Source organism: Vitis vinifera, chromosome 19, assembly GCF_030704535.1.
Source record: "Vitis vinifera cultivar Pinot Noir 40024 chromosome 19, ASM3070453v1".
In the NCBI taxonomy this organism is placed as follows: domain Eukaryota; kingdom Viridiplantae; phylum Streptophyta; class Magnoliopsida; order Vitales; family Vitaceae; genus Vitis; species Vitis vinifera.
Genome location: NC_081823.1, coordinates 14,265,001 through 14,285,786, shown reverse-complemented (window position 1 = coordinate 14,285,786; position 20,786 = coordinate 14,265,001). Strand labels below are relative to the sequence as shown.

The window sequence follows — 20,786 nt, the reverse complement described above, 5'->3', positions numbered from 1 at the left end:
CTTCTTATAGCTATAAGAGCTTCTACAATAATGACCTATTAATCCTACAATTATATGGTTGGCGGGAAACTCCTATAAGTTGTGGCTCAAATAAGTATTTGTTGGCCCCAACTAAAACTATGTTACTATATCTTTTTTCCTATAGTGAAAAGAGAAAGATATGGTTCTAAATGTTGCTCTATCCAAGGCATTGACAAGAATTTTGCTTCTTCTATGGGTAGTAATGCCACTATTCCTACTTAGAGTCTAGCTCCAATAGGACATTTAAGGGTTTGATGGATACTTTTGCTTCTATTCATGGCTTTAATGGCTCTACCCCTCATAACTCTTACTAATAGAGTTAAAGACGAAATTAACATGATAAAGCTTTACTATAACTCTATTATTCCATAATATGTTTTCTAACTTTTGTTGTTAGTTGTTGTCTATATTTGTCACACTAGTGATGAAGCACTTTAAGCATGAGACCAAATATTTAGGACTCAAGAAGGCCTTACTTGACAAGGAGCTTGAATTTTCATTGGTGGGATTCGAGTTGAAGCTGATCATGACCAAAAGAAGGGAACTAAGAGGGATACAATAGAAAAATAATAAAGGATTTAATAGTATTAGATAATATATGACCATTTAGAGGAGTCTGGGTAAAAATTGACTAAAAGGCATCAATGGGTTCTTTGTTGCGAGTAAAAGGAACTCCACAAATACTAAGAGTATGTTTGATAACTATTTTTTTTAAATAGTTTTCTTTTCTCTAAAACAAGAAAATATAAAAAACACGTTTGGTAACCAAAAACTATTTTTTGTTTTTTGTTCTTAAAAATAGAAAATAGTGTGTCTTTAGAGAAGATATTTTAATTGTTTTTGTTGTTTTCACTTATTTTTTAAAGGTTGTTTTAAGAAATAATTATACAAATATGTAGAATGATTAAAAATAAAACACTAAATATAAAAATTATTTTTTAAAATATTAAAAACGGTTTAAAAATATTTTAAATATCCAAATAGACTTTTGTTCTACAAAAATCAGAAAAGATTTTTCAAAAATAATTTTTAAAATTGTTTTTTAAAACAGTTACCAAACAAGTCTTAAGGAATCTCAAGATTTTTTAGATTGAAGATTTTTGCTATATGTGAGATGAACTCCATAAAATTTGAGCAAATAATAATATTGACCTTTTGAGATACTTTCTTGAAAGCTGAACTCCACAAAATCTAAGAAAGACGAAGTTGTTTTGGTTGAGAGAAAATATTAGGTTTTTAACTTGGGAATAAAATACAATAGGCAATAACCGGATTTTCCTTTTCTCTATTTTTCTTCGTTTTTTTTTCTTCCCCCTTTCCTTTATTTATATTAGGAGTTACAATTTATTTATATAGAGAACAACAATTTGTGTTGATAGGTCATGTTTGTATCATATCTAAATTTAGATATTCTACTACATAAGTTAACCCAAACCTAACACTAATAATGATCAGATTAAAAATATAAACTTAAATACTACTTAATTATTAAATTGATAACATATTGTGTAATTCTTTTAATCCATTCAATAATCATATCTACATATTTAATAATTATGTTGAGTTAGATTTTGTATAAATTTATGTAATTAATATTTTAACTAGATATGTTTATGAATCAATTGATCAATTTATTTAAAAATAAATATCAAATGAATGAAATATGGGTAAAATAGTGTAAAGTTTTAACTAACTTAGATTATCAAATGAATCAATTTGGATCAAATTCATATTACACAGTTAAACCAAAAATTACATATTTATTAAATAGGTTATACCAATTGACACGATTTGATCAAAACCTAGTTATACATAATTCAAACCTATAAAAAATTTATTAAATTCAAATTGTATCAAATTTTACCACTCATAACTTAAACAAATATGTAGCACCTATATGCTTTCATGGGTCATCCCTCAAGACAAGCCTCCCACTAATTGGCCGATGGGATCCCTCTAAGTGCTTTTATCCATTAGTGATTAAACATAGTCAACATTAAATTTTTATTTAAAAGTACGTTTTAGAGTGTTTTTACATTGAAATGTTTTTAGTTGAAATGTTTTTAGTATAAATATTTTTTTTATAAATGTTTTTAGGAGAATCGGGTAAAATAAAACACTATTAGTGATTTTTTAACATATTTTTCATATTTTTAAAAGTGATTTCTAAATTTTATCAAATATCTAATTTTTTAAAAAATATTTTTAAAATTAAAAATATTTTCTAAAATCACTATTAAACAGACTCTAAACATGCTATATTTCTATCTAAATCAAACAATTTTGACATTATTTGAAAATTTTGGAAAATCAAATCAAATCAAATCCAATCGTACAAAATTTACACCATACAACAATAGAAAAGAAGGCTTTTTAATTTAATTTAATTTTACGTTTTAACGTAGGGTAAGGCACAATTTAATGCTTTTTCACACCATACAGCAATAAAAAAGGAGGCTTTTTTGAATTTAATTTAATTTAATTTTACTGTGCCAGGCAGACGCACCCTAGGGTTTTGCATCAGAGCCCGCATTTCTCATCTCAAACGGATATAAAAGCTATAAACCCTAGTCTCCCCGTCGGAAGCTGCTCCTGAGCTTGTCTCTTATCGCCAAAATGGTTACTTTCAAGGTCTGTATGATTATTCTAAACCCCAATTCCATCCGATATTCCCTAATTTTTTTGTTTATTTGCCTAGAAAACAGAGGTAAATTTTAGGAAATAGGTATAATGTTGAATCTATCAAAATAGAAAACGTTTGGTGAACCAAATAGTTGAATTGAGTTTTTTTTTCTCATGGTTTACTTTTTCTTTTCCTGAATTTTCTCGGCAACCAAACAAAGGAATAGGTGTTTTATTTAATTCCTGAATCTATTGATTCTGAAATGGGTTCGTTTGGGCGCAGTTTCACCAGTACCAGGTGGTAGGGAGGGCCCTTCCTTCGGAATCGGATGAGCATCCGAGGATCTACAGGATGAAGCTTTGGGCTACGAACGAGGTTCGTGCCAAATCCAAGTTTTGGTAAGCAATCTAAGCCCTATATTTTCATTTGATTATGATCTATATTGATTCTGCATGGTCACTGAGGAAATGCGGGAAAATGAAGGAGATTGACCTTCTGAATCGAAGGTTTTTTCATAATTTAGAAACCAATTAGTCGCATAAAATCATATCACGTGAAATGTTGAATTGAAAATTTGATTTGATTTTATTTTTGTTTTCTTGTCCTCAATTTTCTTACTAATCTAAACTTCATAGTTTTTATTGAATTGAGGTGTTTCATTGTTTAGGAATGGAAGAAACAAAATGCTCCATTCGGCTGTTTCAATATCACATTGCTAGGAACACTCTGCTGAGCTTATTACCACCATCGGGATTTATTTAGATTTCTGCTTAATTTTTTGAAAACCTAAACATCTGTTCTAAATTTAAAATCATTTTTAGTTTCATCTGTTTTAGTTTTTCTTGTCTTTGAATTTCTTATTTAATTACAGGCATGGTTTTTAAATTATGGGTTTTTTTTTTTCCCTAGAATATGATAAATGCTCATTAATGTTCCATTAACCTGGGCAGGTATTTCTTGAGGAAGCTCAAGAAAGTTAAGAAGAGCAATGGTCAAGTTTTGGCAATTAATGAGGTACCTGTTATTGCAATGATGAATGGGTGCTAGTGTGTAATTCTTTGTCAATAATAATTTTTTTTTATTTTTTATTTTTTTTACCAATTTTATTTGTTTTGCCTATTGAAAAAAGAAAAAAGGTTTATGATGACGGATAAAGTAAAGATTATAAAACTCTTAGATGAATGGTAATGCCTGTTGCTGCAATCATCAAAGTGATGTTGTTGTGTGATTCTTTGTTAATAACAGAATGCTATTACCAATTTTTGTTGTTTGATTTGACTACTTAAAAACAATGAGGAATATAATGACAAATGAAAGGAAGATTTAGAGTTATTGTGGATGAGTGGATATGATTTTAGAACAGAATTACTCTTTTTATGTTAGAATGCTGTCAAAAGAACAAACCTTTATGTTCAACCCCTGTGTTAACCTCAGCACCTTCGTGAACATCTATATATATATATTGAAAACCGTTTCGTTTTCATTTGATTTACTTGGATGGAGCCATCCCATGCTAGATTTAAACCATATAGTGCCATGCAATATACACTAGAATATTCTAAAACACTCTTTACCCAGGCTCTAGCCTCCTCTGTTTATGTAATACACTGTAGAAAATTCTAAAGCCCACAATACTGAAGCCCTATCCTCTCTTTCTGTGCAATACTCCGTAGAAAATAGTAAAATCCACTTAACAACCTATCCCCTTTACCATCTCTCTCTCCCTCCCTCTCTCTCTTGTGGCTATCTGTGTGGGTGGGTGGGGGAGGAGGGATGTCTTTTTGAAGCCTTGAAATATTTGGACACATTGAACACCATGTAGCTTATACCTTTCTTTCTGCTGGTTGGTACTTTCCTGAAGTGAGTTGTCCTTTGTGAGGTATTAACCTCCACCCCCACCTGGAAGCACTTTCCTTTTACTCTCTCAAGCTAATTTTGTTGCTTGAAAGATTTAGCCCTCTTGTTCTCTAGGTCATTGGTAGAAGACAGATGAGAAATTTCATTATAGGAAATTAACAATATCTTAGTATAACTTTTTTTTTATTTTTTTATTTTGCATTTGATTTTTCAATAGGATATTTTGGAGTAGCTGTTCTTTCAAATATAAAATAAAAGATAAGAAAGGTAACCGATCAATTTATAAATGTTGACAATCGCATGTTTTGTTGTTAATGTTCTAACCTTGTAATGTCATTTTATTAAGGACCTTGATTGCTTTGTGTGAAGTTCTTTGTGGAGGCAACAGTCCCACATAGGTGCATAAAATTGATACCAATTCTACACTATTTTGCATTAGACATAAGATGGTAATGAATGATAATTCTCAAGCTTCCAAGTTATACATAATTGTTCTTTAGCTAGAATTATACAACTATAGCTGTATATCAAAGAGCTACAAAATTCAGAGATGCCAAGTGTGAAATTAACTTAGTGATAGCAACTTCCTCAACTTTGATCACTTGAAACTCTTCCCAAAAGCAACTTTGGGTTGATAAGAGTGTAAGCTTCTTTTGGTTTATTTTTTCTTCTGTTTCCCTTTCCCTCTTATCAATATTAAAAAACAAACTGAAATTTTTAGAACTCGTGTAAAGTTGAAATTAACTTAGTCATTTTAATTTGTTTGTTTAGAATTTGAGTGGATCACTGCCTTCCATGTCAAGATATTGATGGGCTTTAGCATGTGTAATTATTTGTCTTTTTAGAACCAGATCTTAAGCCATATCTCTTACCTAAATGTCTTTTTCCTTAACTTTTTTATTTTTTTTTTCTGAGTAATTCTCATTAACTGCAGATTTTTGAGAAGAATCCCACCAAGATAAAAAACTATGGAATTTGGTTGCGATATCAGAGCCGAACTGGATATCACAACATGTACAAGGAATATCGGGACACTACACTCAATGGTTCTGTCGAACAAATGTATACTGAGATGGCTTCTCGCCACCGAGTTAGGTATCCATGCATTCAAATCATTAAGACAGCCACCATACCAGCTAAGCTTTGCAAAAGGGAGAGCACCAAGCAGATGCATAACTCCAAAATCAAGTTCCCTTTGGTGGTCAGGAAGGTTAGGCCACCCACTAGGAAGCTGAAGACTACATACAAGGCATCTAGGCCAAACTTGTTTATGTAACTCTGATCTGTAGGATGTTGGTTCTTGGATTGCGTGCTTAATTTAGTACTTGTTTAACTATACATGTGGGGCATACCTTTGCTTCTCTGGGTTTCTGTTTTCCCCATTCCGGGCCTAGAAAACCACCTATTTTTCTCTCTGAATTGCACTTCACAGTTTTTGTTAGATTTGTGTGCTTTGAGAAAACAGAGATAAAGCTTCCCCAAAAATATTTTCTTAGTTGAGAGATGATTGCATTCCTTACAAGATAAATCTGACTGCAATATCTGTAGATACATCATTTTTGTTTTATGAATTCTATGTTTAGAACCTCTTTTGTTAGGTTAATACCTATATTTTTGTCAGGATTGAGACATTAGAGTGTGTTTTGCAAGGAGAATCTAGTTGAATGTCCTGTATTATCTGGTATTAGTTGTAGTGGACGCAGTCAGCAACACAAGGTTTGGGTCCTCATGGAAAGTTTGAATGAACGAAGGACTCGTCTATAGCCAGTTCCATGGTTCTAAAAAAAAATGGAGAATATTCATCCTTAGAAAACTTTGATGCAACTCTGGCTACTTGTATTCATTGAAGCTGAATGCATGCATTAATTTGCATTAATTTGCCACTTGTACTGGTATTGTGATGAAAAAAATGGAACAGATAAGAGTAGATAGTCAGCAAATAATTGCAAAAAAGGCGATATATCAAGGGGAACTGAAGTATGGGTGTTTCTTACAACTGTTAAGAGTTTGGTATCACTGCTAATTATGAGTTCAGTTCCTTAAATACATAATCTATTAGGCCTAATTAAATATTAATTAATCCCAGTACTTAAGTAAATTAATTACTACTAGGCATACATATTAAATATTTTAGGAAGGGATTGATAATAATATGTTCTAAAAAGAAACTATTTTATTTCTATATATAAAAACAATATTATATTTCTTAATATGATCATGAGATCAATGAAAATGGTTAGACATAAACCTATGGTAACAATTTGATTCTCCCTTGCAAGAATGGATGCATTAGTAGTCTTTCAACAAGTACAAATTTAACAATAGAACCTAATCAAAATTTTCATTAACTTCCAACTACTTCAAGTACAAATCCAAATGCCTGTTAGTTCCAATAAAAACAAGTTGGAAATTATCAAACCATTTCAAGGGTTACAAAACTTAACTTACCTCAAATTCTCTATAAATCTACTCATAAGATATGGTAATTTTCTTAGCAAAGATGAATAAACACAAACAAAATTAACTAATGAAGAGATAGAGAGAACAAAACAACATTTAACTTGGAAAATCTCCAAAGAAATAAAAACCTACAAGCCTACAAGCTATCAAGAGCATCCACTGTGAAGAAAAAGCAATTGAATACAAGGTTTTATCAAATTCAGTCTACCTATCCTTCTCAGACTACTTGACTATCACCTTCCAATTTCAATTTCACACCTTCTTCTTTTGGAGTACACTTAGAATTCACACCAAGCTCGATCTTAACCTCTTCTTAAACCCACAAAAAAACTAAAAAATAAAAAAAGAGTTTTCACTCAAACCGAAATCAATAATGAACACAAGAGATGAATGGAAGAAATGAATCAACCCATTTTTCATAAAACTTAATTGAAAAACTTATTTGAAAATCAAAGTGAAGAGGATTTTCTTGGAAACCAAGCACTCCTAATTTGAATTGAAGAGAGAGAGCTCAAAGGGAGTGGGAAAAAAATGGTTGTTGGTGTCCTCCACAACCCTAAATTAAAGACAATTAGTTTAAATCGGTTATATATTATTAGCCAATTATTATGCGGCAATTAATGAGTCAACATAAAATTTGTCCCTCTACAAATCCCTTCAAAAATTTGAAAGATTTGAAATAATAAATTTTATTTGGCTAGAATTTTAAGCCAAGGAACAAGTTTTCCAAACTTTTATTTTTTTTCACTATTTTTATTTTTCTTATTTTGAATTTTGATTCAAATTTCTTATTTATTTTTTTTAAGCTTTGCTTTTACTACTTTATTTATCTATTTAGTTTGATTTGTTTTTTTTATTGGAAACTATAAATCCTAATACCAAAAGGATTTGAAATAAAAAATTTAATTTGACCCAAAAAAATTTTAAGCCAATGAGCAAATTTTTGAAAAAAAAAATTAATAATTAGAAATCCTAATGCCAAAAGGATTTGATGTGTGAAATTTTATTGAAACCAATAAATTTAATTAGACATAAATCTTAAATTTCTCAAGTCTCTAAAAGCAATCAATTTGATTGGTGTTATTTATTTTTTATTTTTTCATTTGCACCTTTTATATTTTAAGATATTTTCTAATTTTTTTACTCGTCCAAGTTAAAATTTTTGTATATTTGGCAATATGAATAAAAAAATTAGATGTTATTTGAAATATACTATGAGAAAGCTTAGTTGAAAGCTTTTGTTGTTGTGAGGTATTTGTATACCTTCTTCATTAATGGTGTTTTTTTTTTCATAGTCATTCTTATGCAAGGAAATTATATTCCTTCTTGTTCAAGATCGTGGAAGTGAAAATATAAATTTTTTATTTCTTTAATTTTGTTCTTTTTTCATTAGTGAAATTTAAGGATCTATTTCTTCTTTTTGTGATTATGGAAGAAGAATTATAGAAAAGCAAGTGAGCATGAAATTGATTCCTTTTGATTTCATAGTGATATTATCCTTATAGCTTACAAATAAGGATTTATGTATTAATAAAGGGAGACCGAACAACTAAGATATCTTCTCATAAATTTTTCTAAGAAATAAATACTTTCTAATGTACAAAAAATTTGAAATTCAAGGGCCAAGGCTGCTCTCTCTTCTCTTATCCTAATTAGGAAAAAAATGGTTTAATAATTAAGGTAAACTCTATCTAATGATCATTTGAAAAATGTAAATTTGTGTTTTAGCATGATTAATTCAAATACTATTTTCCTAATTGGATTAATTCAAAATTACTCTTAAGCTTCAAATACCATTTCAATAAAAACATTATAGAAAATTTAAAACTTAGATGAACAATATCTACAATATCAAAAACTATTATCATAATATATATATATATATATATTAAAAATTATTTTAAATTACAAGAGATGGTACAAAGTATCAAAATTAAAAATTTGCAATGAAGAATTTGTTTTCGGAATTACAACAATATAAAAAGTGCAATTTTTATTCAAAAAAAATAATGAAAGGTTGTTATTATTATTGAGAGGTTATTATTGCGAAGAAATTTTTATACCTGAACAAGATAATTCTCTAGATTTGCCTTTAACTTTCCAACAATACAAATGGGAGTAGACTATAAACTCAAAAGCAACATGACCAAGAACACACCACCTAGTGGTTTGGGTGCACCACCACCTAGTCATATGTCTAGACCTCCACCTAGACCATAAACTAGGGGAAAGTCTATGCCACCATCATATCATCCATTGATGAATCCTAAACCACTTTCTTTCTTATTTTCCATATAACTTTAAGTTATATTTGGCTCCCGAAAATTAAGAAATAAGAAAAAAAATAATTTTTAAGGTTTGATTTTACTATAAAAAAAAAGTAAAAAAAATAAATATAATTAAAATTAGTAAAAAAATTATATAATTTTAAATTATTTAGTGTTTATGTAGAAGACTTAAAAAAGTGAAATAAGTTTGATGTAGAATATAAAAATATATTTTCCCTCAAGCTTTATGTGAACCGGATAAGCCTAAACGAAATGAGGAATTGTTTTCCTACACAGAAAAGGAGGATAATATGGTGGTGGCTTTCCCTCAGTGTATGGTGTTGCTGCAGGTTTAGACATACCACGATAATAGGATAAGGAGGATGAATAGATGGAGGTGCTGGTGGAAGACCTGGTACAGTGGCGTTGCTCCAGGACTTGTACTACCGGATTGGCTATGTTTGGCTATGTTGTTTTTGAGCTTATGGCCACCTCCCCTTCGTACTTTGCCGCTAGCTCCTTCATGCATTGAAGTCGACCCTCCTGCGATGTCCATTTGGTTGCTGAGAAACGAAAAATAAATAAAAGAAAATTACAGGGTATATTTTCTTGGTTTGCAATCGTCACTGACACAGAAAGATCAAGCTGTCAACGAACATTGCAACACGGTTTCAGATGAATATATGGCCATTGAAAACCGGGTGAATCGCAAATTTCCAACTTGATGATCTTCACGTCCATTAACCTATAAGAAGAACAATCTTTACTCTTCTTGTTTTTTCTTTTCTTTTTTAATAATCTTTTTAATTCTGATCACATGCATTTACGTTTCAAACCATCTAGCCTTCCCTGTACAAAGAAGTGGAAGAACATCAAAAATCAAACAAGAACATTACTGAGAACAGCAATTTTCTCACTCCTCTATTTGGTTCCATACAAAACCAAGAAAAAACAGAACCAGACAAGTTATCTTATTCTTGAAGAACCCCAAAATTTGAGACCATGCAGTGTTCAAAGATTTTGGTTCCTTCCATTTCCCTACACTTTCTCCCCAACCAAACAAGATCCTTTAGCCTTGTAACATACTGGGTGGAGTGTCAACCGTCCACATGAAGCTATCATAGTTATTCATGGCAAGATACCGCACAAATGGGCTGTTTTTCTCGTAATTTGAGGGTTGGATGAATAAAGCAGTATGCAAAGAAACCAAGAAACCAAAAGATGCATGTCAGAATCTTTGTGATTATTAAGAACGAAAAGAAAAAACACAAAAGTGAAGCCTTTATGATTGCATGGACGTGAAGGGAATCAAGCTGGAAATTCCGATTCTCCCAGTGCTTTCAATCGCCATGCATTCACCAGGTTGAAGCACTCGTCGAGAGCTTGATCTTTTTGTGGCAGTGACTGGTGCAAGTCCAGTTGGGTATGCGGGAGCATTCGTGGTCAACATGTATTTCCAATAGGAGGACGACCTAAACCTTGAGGTCCTGCTCTATCGCTGAATATATGCAATAAACAAGAAAATTAGGTTATAGTTAGTTGAAGATAAGATAGGATAAAGAAGAATATTGGTTTATAGTTACTTGAAGATAAGATAGGATAGGATATATATCCATACATATCCTATTAATATAATATTTTAAAGTAGCATAGATAATGAGATATTTTATGTTATATTATACTTATATGTAATTTATAAAATAAACAAAAAATAATATGAAATATATATTATTTTAAATGTTTAAAATAAAATTTTCTATCACATTCTGATATTTTCTATTTTTAAAAACTACAAATTTTGTTATATTTAATAATATTCATGATTAAAATATTTAAATTTTATAAATAAATTTTTTATATTATGCTATTCAATATGTAAAAATAATTTATATATCATATATTAATATCATTTTATAAATATTTTTTTTAGTTTTTTTGTTTTAACCATAAATTTAATTTATAATAAAAAAAAATTATTTTACAAAATGAGTATATAAAAAAATAAATTTATACTACAAGGATATGCATATACTATATCTTAGTATAAGATTAAAATATCCCATGTAGAACACTAGAATGGATAAAAAAAATGAGTGGAAAATTATAAATATTTTCTAATATTTAAATACAAGGTTTTACCAAATTCTAGAACGTCAATCCTCTATCGAACCGTTTGTCTAGTACCTTTTGAACTTTAGTTTTACATGATCATTGTCATATTCATCCACATTTGGAAGAGAATGACTTAAATATTAAGATAAATCATATGTGATGACCATTTAATAATGTTTTTAAAATTTTATCAATTAAATGTGAAATTTTCACAAAAACTATTGAAACATCCTATCTTGAGGTATGAGTTAAATATATATAAAGTATCAAATAGTTATCTTCCTATATAAAATAGGAAAAAAAAACCATATTAATGGTGCATTTGATAGTAATATTAGAAAACATTTATAACCTTTCTAACACTTGAATGAAAAAATTGTTAAAAATATTGGAAAAGTCTCCTAAAATCATTGTGAAACTTCCCTTTAAGTATTAGAAATACTATAAATGCTTCCAAAAATTACTGTCAAACACAATAAAATTAAGTATAACACCACTTATAACATTTTTTCATTTACATTTTTTATAACATGTTATGTTATTAACATTAATGAAACTAAACCACTAAATCACTTCACACATGAGAAAAATCAGTTGCAACCAATTGATAAATTACTCAATCACCTTTTACTCCGTATGAATATAATTTTTTTTCCCCCTAAGAAGCATATTATATGCTTTTAACACACTTTGTCATGTACAATTTTGATTTAAAAAAATTGTTCACGTGAAAATATTTTGTTGGTCACTGCAATCTTCGACAGAAGACTCACAACAGAGAAGCCAAACTCAGGGTCTGAATTTCCTGCCGACTATGCCCATATATATAACCGCCAAACCCCCAACAACCATATTATAACTAGTTAGAGAGAGAAAGATGGTGTTGTAATCACTAATCAAAAGTTGGAGTGGCCAATGAAAACCAGTTGGAGTTTCGCAATTTCCGACTTCAACTTCTTCACGTCCATGCAATCGTAAAGGGTACGCCAATAAGAACAATTTCAATTCGTTGTTTTTTCTTTTTTTTTCTTTTCTTTTCTTTTCTTTTCTATTTTTCATAATCTTTCTTACGTTGAATGCATGCATTTCTTGGATTCTTGGTATGAATTACAATGATAACTTCATGTCAATGCTTAAATCTTTGAATACTGTATGGTCTCAATTTTGGGGTTCTTTGAGAATAAGATAATTTGTTTAATGACAATTGCTATACCCAGTAACATTCTTATTTGTTTTTTGATGTTCCTTCATGTCTTTGTACAGAGAAAGGTTGAAGATGTGGAAGAAAATCTCAAACCTTTTTCCATCTGCTGTCTGAGAATTGCTTCAAGGATGAGGGACGCCACCTTTTTGGTCCATAAATAGATTTTTGGTAGGAGTAACTCTACAGATTCTGAGAAGTCAATCAGAAATCAAACAAATCATTTTTCACATACTTAATCTTGTTGTGGTCTGATCAAGTAGATGGAAAAAATGAAGGAAAAGAAAAAAGAAAAAAAAGATTGGGTTTTATTTAGATTTTAAGGTTTGGGATTTTGATCACTGAAGAGTTTGATTCTAGTGGCAGAATAAAATCAAGAAAGAGATTTTCTTTCACATCTTCTACCTTTCTCTGAAGAAAGAAGCGAAAAAATAAAATCAAAAAATCAAAAAATCAAAAATCAAACAACAAGGTTCATGAGAACATCAATTTACACCCTCCCCTATTTGCTAGCTGAGAAACAAAGAAAACAGAACCAAACAGTTTATCTTTTTCATGAACCCCAAAATTTGAGACCATGCATTATTCAAACATTTGGTTCCCTCCAATTCCCTACACTTTCTCACCAACCAAACACGACCCTTTAGCCTAGTAACATACTGACCGTGGTTTCAACCACTGACATTAAGCTATCATTGTCATTCAAGGTGAGATACCTTACAAATGGATGGATTTTCTCCCAACTTGAAGAAAGAATTAAAGATTGTTCTTCTTATTGGTGTAACTCTTATGATTGCAGAGACGTGAAGAGGTTGAAGTTGGAAATTGCAACAGTCCAAGTTGCCTTTAATAGCCATGCATTTAGCTGCTAACACGTTGAAGCGTTCGTGGGGAGCTAGCTTCATCTTCGTGTAGTAGTGGTGATCGGTGCAAAGGGCGGACACCCGTGCATGTATAGAGAATAAGGGTTAACTTCCCTCCCACCTCAAGGTTCGTTGGTTTCAAATTTCTGGTTTAGCACATATTAAAAGTGCGTTTGATAGTGATTCTAAAAAGTATTTTTGACATTTCTAATACTTAAACGATAAAATTTTTCAAATATAAAAAAATACTAAAAGTACTTTTTAAAATCACTACTAAACGCACTCCAAGTACTTATAATCTTTTTATCTAAAATCTATCTCAAAAATAAATTCTATAAATAAAATAAATTTATAGGGGTGTTCACTAACCAAATTTTAAAACCAATAGTAATTAGATGGCATACAACTATTTTTATAGCATACTACTAAGAAATTACCTATCTACTATTAATGAATCATCTAGTAATTCGTGGGTAAGTTTTAATACAGAGCTACATAATAAACACTAACTAGATACATAAGATATTTGTCAACTTTCTCATAGGAATCAAGCCATGATTTGAAATGTTTGCCAACATCTTCAACCTTTAATTTCCCTGAAGTTAATTCAAAGATATTTATTAACGGTCTAATGATGTTTAGATGATCATATATAAGGAGTGTAAACTTGCCTTGTCTCTACTTTCTTTTTTATGAAATGCCTATCAACTTTGACATGTTTGGTTCGTGATGTATTAGATTATGTCCTATATTTATAGCCTCTTTGTTATCCTAGTATATATATATATATATACACTATCATTGGTTCTTTAATTGACAATTTCAAACTGTGGAAAATATTATTTTTAGCCAAAGCAATTGGCAAATCCCTAAATTCCCTAGATGCACTACAACAAGAAACTACCAATTAATTACTTTTTTTATGCAACAAAATTCCTTACTATGAAGTTACAATAACTAGTAGTTGACCCCCTATCAACTATATTTAGTTTGATCATGATGCTTATACTCATAGCCACTTTATTGTCCTAGCATATATGCTATCATCGATTACTTCACTATCAATTTAATTCAAACCTAGAAAATATTATTTTTAGCCAAAGCAATTGACATGTCCCTTGAGCCATAGTCCTAAATTTCCTTAATATACTACACCAAGCAACTACCAATTATTACTTTTCTATGCAACAGAATTCCTTACTAAGAAGTTAAAATAAGTAGTAGTTAACTGCCCATCTATTGTACATCCAACCCAATCAACATCCATGTAAGCCCTAACTTTTATTATTAGAATAAGAGATATCTATCTAATGTTTCTTTCAAGTATCTAATAATTTTCTAAATAGCATGAAGATATGTGATTTATATGGAGCATGCACGAACGAACTTACAACACTTATTACATTGGTTATGTCTGGTCAACAAACCATCTTCTCTTCCTCATTTTCTCCTAACTTGTGGTTTGGTTCTATCAAAGTATCAATGGACTTTTTGTCAAGCTACTTGCCTCTTAGAGAAGATATTGGGTATATCTTCATTGAGAAATAAAGATCCCATGTTTAGACCAAACAACCTCTATTCCAAGAAAGCAAACAAAGGAAAAAGGTGGCAATGGAAGCCTAATAAAGAATTAGCACAATATCTTCAACAACTTGCATTCCGAAAATCAAATGCAAGAAGGTGATAGTTAATCCTTTGCTTCTTTCTTGGATATATTCAGCAATATCAAGTATTACTATGCACCATTCAACACGCATTAAAAAGAGTTAGATCAATAGAGTGGGACCTCAAGGTCTAGGTCATCGTCCTATTGGAAATGCCTGTTGGTTTGCTTAAGTGTTATTCTTTTAACACTATTTTAATTGATTATAGAGCAGAGGAGCCGAAGATACAGAAATCTCTTTGGGAATAAAGGTTTTTGTAGTAAGTTGAGGTCAAAGTGAAAGAGGTGTTCCCAATTTTTTATTCTTGCCCTTGCATGAAGGGGTTGGGGAGCCTTTATACGTTTTCTTCTTCACGAATCTTTTAGAGTCTTGCAACATGTAATTTTTAAAACTTTCAACAACTTTTAGATGAGCTTGTGACTTATGTCTGAGATAAGGTGTGCACACACAAATTTTTTCAAATAAAGAAATTGTGGTCAAAATTGTAAATTTGATCATTTAAGGGACAATCTCAAACATGTCCTCTAATTCTTCTTACGGAAGGGGTTTCATCCACAAACAATAGATTATGAGCACTTAAAAAAAAACAAAAAAACTCCAAATTTTTCTTTCGATCTTCCACTAAGTGTCTTTTGGATGGGAATTTTATTTTGATCTTATCTATTGATTTTCTAGACATATGATAATTATTATTTATTTTAATCATCATAATTAATTATCTACCATAATTATCACAATTAAATTTTCTAGAGATAAATCTTATTTATTATGATAATTAATCATGATAATTATAATATTTATTTGATTTTTTATTAGATTATGTTAATATATTATTAGCCAATTATTACGTGGCAATTAATGAGTCAACATAAAATTTGTCCCTCTACAAATCCCTTCAAAAATTTGAAAGATTTGAAAGATTTGAAATATTTGAAATAATAAATTTTATTTGGCTAGAATTTTAAGCCAAGGAACAAGTTTTCCAAACTTTTATTTTTTGTCACTATTTTTATTTTTCTTATTTTGAATTTTGATTCAAATTTCTTATCTTTTTTCTTTTTAAGCTTTGCTTTTACTACTATATTTATTTATTTAGTTTGATTTGTTTTTTTATTGGCAATAAGAAATCCTAATACCAAAAGGATTTGAAATAAAAAAATTAATTTGACCCAAAAAAATTTTAAGCTAATGATCAAATTTTGGAAAAAATAAATAAATAATTAGAAATTCTAATGCCAAAAGGATTTGATGTATGAAATTTTATTGGTAGAAAATTTAAACCAATAAATTTAATTAGACATAAATGTTAAATTTCACAAGTCTCTAAAAGCAATCAATTTGATTGGTGTTATTTATTTTTTATTTTTATTATTTTATTATTTTTATTTTTTTTGCACCTTATATATTTTAAGATATTTTTCTAATTTTTTTACTCGTCCAAGTTAAAATTTTTTTTGTATATTTGACAATATGAATAAAAAATTAGATCCTATTCGAAATATACTCGAGAAAGCTTAGTTGAAAGCTTCTCTTGTTGTGAGGTATTTGTTTCTTCCTTTTTTTTTTTTGTAACATATATCTTCTTCATCAATGGTGTTTTTTGTTTTTCATATTCATTCTTATGCAAGGAAATTATATTCCTTCTTGTTCAAGATCATTAAAGGGGAAGTGAAAGTATAAATTTTTATTTTTATTTTTATTTTTGTTCATTTTTCATTAGTGAAACTTAAGGATTTATTTCTTCTTTTTTTTTTTTTGTGATTATGGAAGAGGAATTACAGAAAAGCAAGTAGATGACTTATTTTCATTCTATCCATCAAAATGATCAAAGAAAGTGAGCGATGGAATTGATTCCTTTTGATTTCATAGTGGTATTATCCTTACTATAAATAAGGATTTATGTATGAATAAATAAGAATTTATGTATTAATAAAGGGAGACCGAACAACTAAGATATCTTCTCATCTCAATTTCTTTTCTTCCTCTCCTTTTTTATGTTTAGTTTAGAACACCATAAATTTTTCTAAGTAAATACTTTCTAATGTACAAAAAATTTGAAATTCATGGGCCAAGGTTGCTCTCTCTTCTCTTATCCTAATTAGGAAAAAAATGGTTTAATAATTAAGGTAAACTCTATCTAATGATCATTTGAAAAATGTAAATTTGTGTTTTAGAATGAAAGTTGATTAATTCAAATGCTATTTTCCTAATTGGATTCATTCAAAATTACTCTTAAGCTTCAAATACCATTTCAATAAAAACATTATAGAAAATTTAAAACTTAGATGATCAATATCTACAATATCAAAAACTCTTATCATAATATATATATTTAAAGGTAAAAATTCTTTTAAATTACAAGAGATGGTACAAAGTATCAAAATTAAAAATTTGCAATGAAGAATTTGTTTTCGGAATTACAACAATATAAAAAGTGCAACTTTTATTCAAAAAAAAAAAAAGGTCTATTTCAACAAATATCCTAGTAAAATAAAACTTCATTTTTCAAACCTTAAATTTACGTTAATCTTTATATAAAAAATATTAAAATAAGTTAAATGAGTTTAAAGTGGTATATAAAAATAATTTAAAAAATCAATCTTTAATTTTTCTTTACTTTTTTGCCATTTCTATTTTTTTGTTTTCTTTTTTCTTCTTTTACTGTGCTTTCTCTCACAATTTTTTTGGAACTCAACATAGCCTAGCAAAATTGTTTTCACAAATATTGAAACATCCTATCTTGAGCTATGGGCTTATATAAAATAGCAAATAGTCATCTTCCAATATAAAATAGAAAAAAGAAATATACTAAGAATGCATTTGGTAGTGATTTTAGAAAACGTTTCTAGTATTTCTAACACTTAAATGCTATAAATTTTTAAGAGTTAAAAATGTTAGAAACACTTCCTAAAATCACTGTCAAATAGGCTCTAAGAGCTCGTTGGGTAATGATTATATGAAGTACTTTTAATATTTTTAATACTTGAAAATTTTTATCATTTAAGTATTAAAAATTCTAAAAACACTTTCTAAAATCACTACCAAACACACTCTAAATTACATATAATCACTAATCAAAAGTGATTTTCTACTGTAATTCTTCTCGAGAACCAAACACACCAAGTTCACTGAGAAAATGGATTTCCGTCCTATGCCCCCATCACCAATGCAACAGGAAGATGAAGCTCCCCACGAACGCTTCAACGTGTTAGCAGTTGAATGCATGGCCATTAAAGGTAACTTGGACTGTCGCAATCTCCAAATTTAACCTCTTCTTGCCCATGCAATCGTAAGGGTTATGCCAATAAGAAGAACAATCTTTAATTCTTTCTTGTTTTTTTCTTGCTTTTTATTTTATTTTCTTTCTTTCTTCAAGTTGGGAGAAAATCCATCCATTTGTAGGGTATCTCGCCATGAATAACAATGATAGCTTCATGTCGATGGTTGAAACCCTAGTTAGTATGTTACAAGGCTATAGGGTCATGTTTGGTTAGTGAGAAAGTGTAGGCAATTGGAGGGAACCAAATGTTTGAATAATGCATGGTCTCAAATTTTGGGGTTTAAGAAAAATATAACTTGTTTGGTTCTGTTTTCTTTGTTTCTTGGCAACCAAATTGGGGAGGGTGAAAATTGCTCTTCTCATGAACCTTGTTTTTTTATTTTTCAATATATATATACAGGGATAACCAAATAGTTTTCCACTATATATATACTAGGATAACAAAGAGGCTATAAATATAAGACATAATCTAATACATCTTGCCCGAACCAAACATATAGCAGTTGATAGGCATTTCATAAAAAAGAAAGTAGGCATAGGGCAAGTTTACACTCCTTATGTATCATCATCTAAACATTATTAGACCATTGATAAATATATTTGCATCAACTTGAGGGAAAGTATTGGAGATATTACATCAACTTGAGGGAAAGTGTTGAAGATGTTAGTTGAATCTTTCTTAATGGAAAAGTTGGCAAACATTCCAAATCATGGGTTGATTCGTCATAATGGGAAAGTTAATTGACAAATATCCCATGTATCTGATTTATGTATATTATGTAATTCTGTATTAAAACTTACCATGTGAAATTTTTTATATAAAATGATTATGGGTAAGTGTATTTAATAATTTTCTAAAAACTAATTTTTATATATAAAATACATCTATAGAGGTCGAGGCTTAGTGTATTTCCATTAAATCTTAAGGTGTGAAAGAAGTACATAACCCTTATTTTCTATACATGGTTGTCCATAGTTATTCAAAAGAAATAAGAAGAAATTGTTTTCCTAAGCAAGTCCCACCAAGCTATTCAATCATTTCAATTCCTTTTTTTTTTCCTTTCTTTTTTTCATAATCTTTCTCATGTTGAATGCATGCATTTCTAACAATGATAGGTGGTGGTGCGTTTGGCTTTGGTGTCTCTCCGCTCATCCTTGTTGGATAGTATTTTAGCTTAATTATTTCATATTATCAATAAGGGTATAACAATCTTGTAGTTTTTCTTGTTAGCTTATATAAAGCTTTTTATGTATTCTCTTTTTCAAGTCTTTCGCTAATGAAATCTTAATTTTCTGTTTTCTCTTTTCCTTCTTCTTTTTCTTTGCAAATCTTACATGGTATCAATGATCAACATAGGGCCTTTGATAGAAGATTTCATGGAAGAACTATGCATTCCATCCATGTTCTTTAAAAAAAAAATTAGGGGTTTTTCACGAAGAGCTTCTATCAGTTTGAATTTGTTTTGAAAAGGATTTTCGGCAACTTTGAAGTAGTGTTTTTTTTCTTTGGGTTTTCGCAAGCAGATTTTAAGACATTGTTTTTGCAACAGTTTTGAAGATTCGATTATTTGATATTCTTACTTGTTTCGATTATATTGTGGTTAGATTATTAGTTGATAATGATTGGTGAAAGAGATGACTCTCTTCAATCCATTTGTGTGTTTGTTTGTTTTTTTCATGCTTTTAGTAGGAGTAGAAGTTAATGGTTTTTAGTTGAGAAAAAATTTATAGTATCGAATGTGATACCAAAATTTTGTATCATGGTAACATGATTAAGCTTTTAATTTGAGAATTTTAGAAGATTTGTATTGTGGTAACATTCTTCTTATAATAATTTATATTTATATTAATCTCCATATAGTAATTTATTGGTTTATGAATTTTTTCTTTTAAAACCATTTTTCATTGTAAATATATAAGTTTTTTTTCCTTATTCCTTATTACTTATTATTGAAGAGGTTGTTTACTTGGTCTATTTTCTGTTTCAATAAATCCTAGTCTTTAGGATGAGTCCTAGTTTTTTAGGCATGTTGTTATTCATTTTATTTTGTCAATCACGTAGCTGAGATAAAGCAAACGTGTGCTAATTTTATGCTTTCTGTTGGAGTTGTAAATGGTTATAAAAGCCAAGTTGAGTTTTCAATAAAGGTGGTCAAGTCATTCAGTCTTTTTGTTGAGCTATTGTTATTTCATCAAATTGATTTTAACAATTGGTATCAGAGCTAGCACTTGGACTGAGAGAGGGGGAAGTCGCAATCTTTCTGACTTGCACACACAGGAGAGTTTAAACACGAGAGTTTGAGAGATGTCGAGTACAAGCGAAGGTCAATTCGCCCAACTAGCCATTCCGCGCTTTGATGGTCATTATGACCATTGGAGTATGCTTATGGAGAACTTCTTAAGGTCGAAAGAATACTGGAGTTTGGTAGAGACGGGAT

The 20,786-nt window shown here is 29.6% G+C and overlaps 1 protein-coding gene across 1 annotated transcript; it reads left to right on the top strand.

Annotated features, from left to right (window-relative positions):
* Positions 1-2,472: 2,472 nt before the first annotated feature.
* On the top strand, positions 2,473-5,942 carry LOC100255695 (60S ribosomal protein L18a-like). The gene is made up of 4 exons (XM_002268714.5): positions 2,473-2,652; positions 2,927-3,042; positions 3,595-3,658; positions 5,436-5,942. The coding sequence occupies exons 1-4, from the start codon at positions 2,638-2,640 to the stop codon at positions 5,775-5,777; spliced, it is 537 nt and encodes a 178-aa protein (XP_002268750.1). The 5' UTR covers positions 2,473-2,637; the 3' UTR covers positions 5,778-5,942.
* The last annotated feature ends 14,844 nt before the right edge of the window (positions 5,943-20,786 follow it).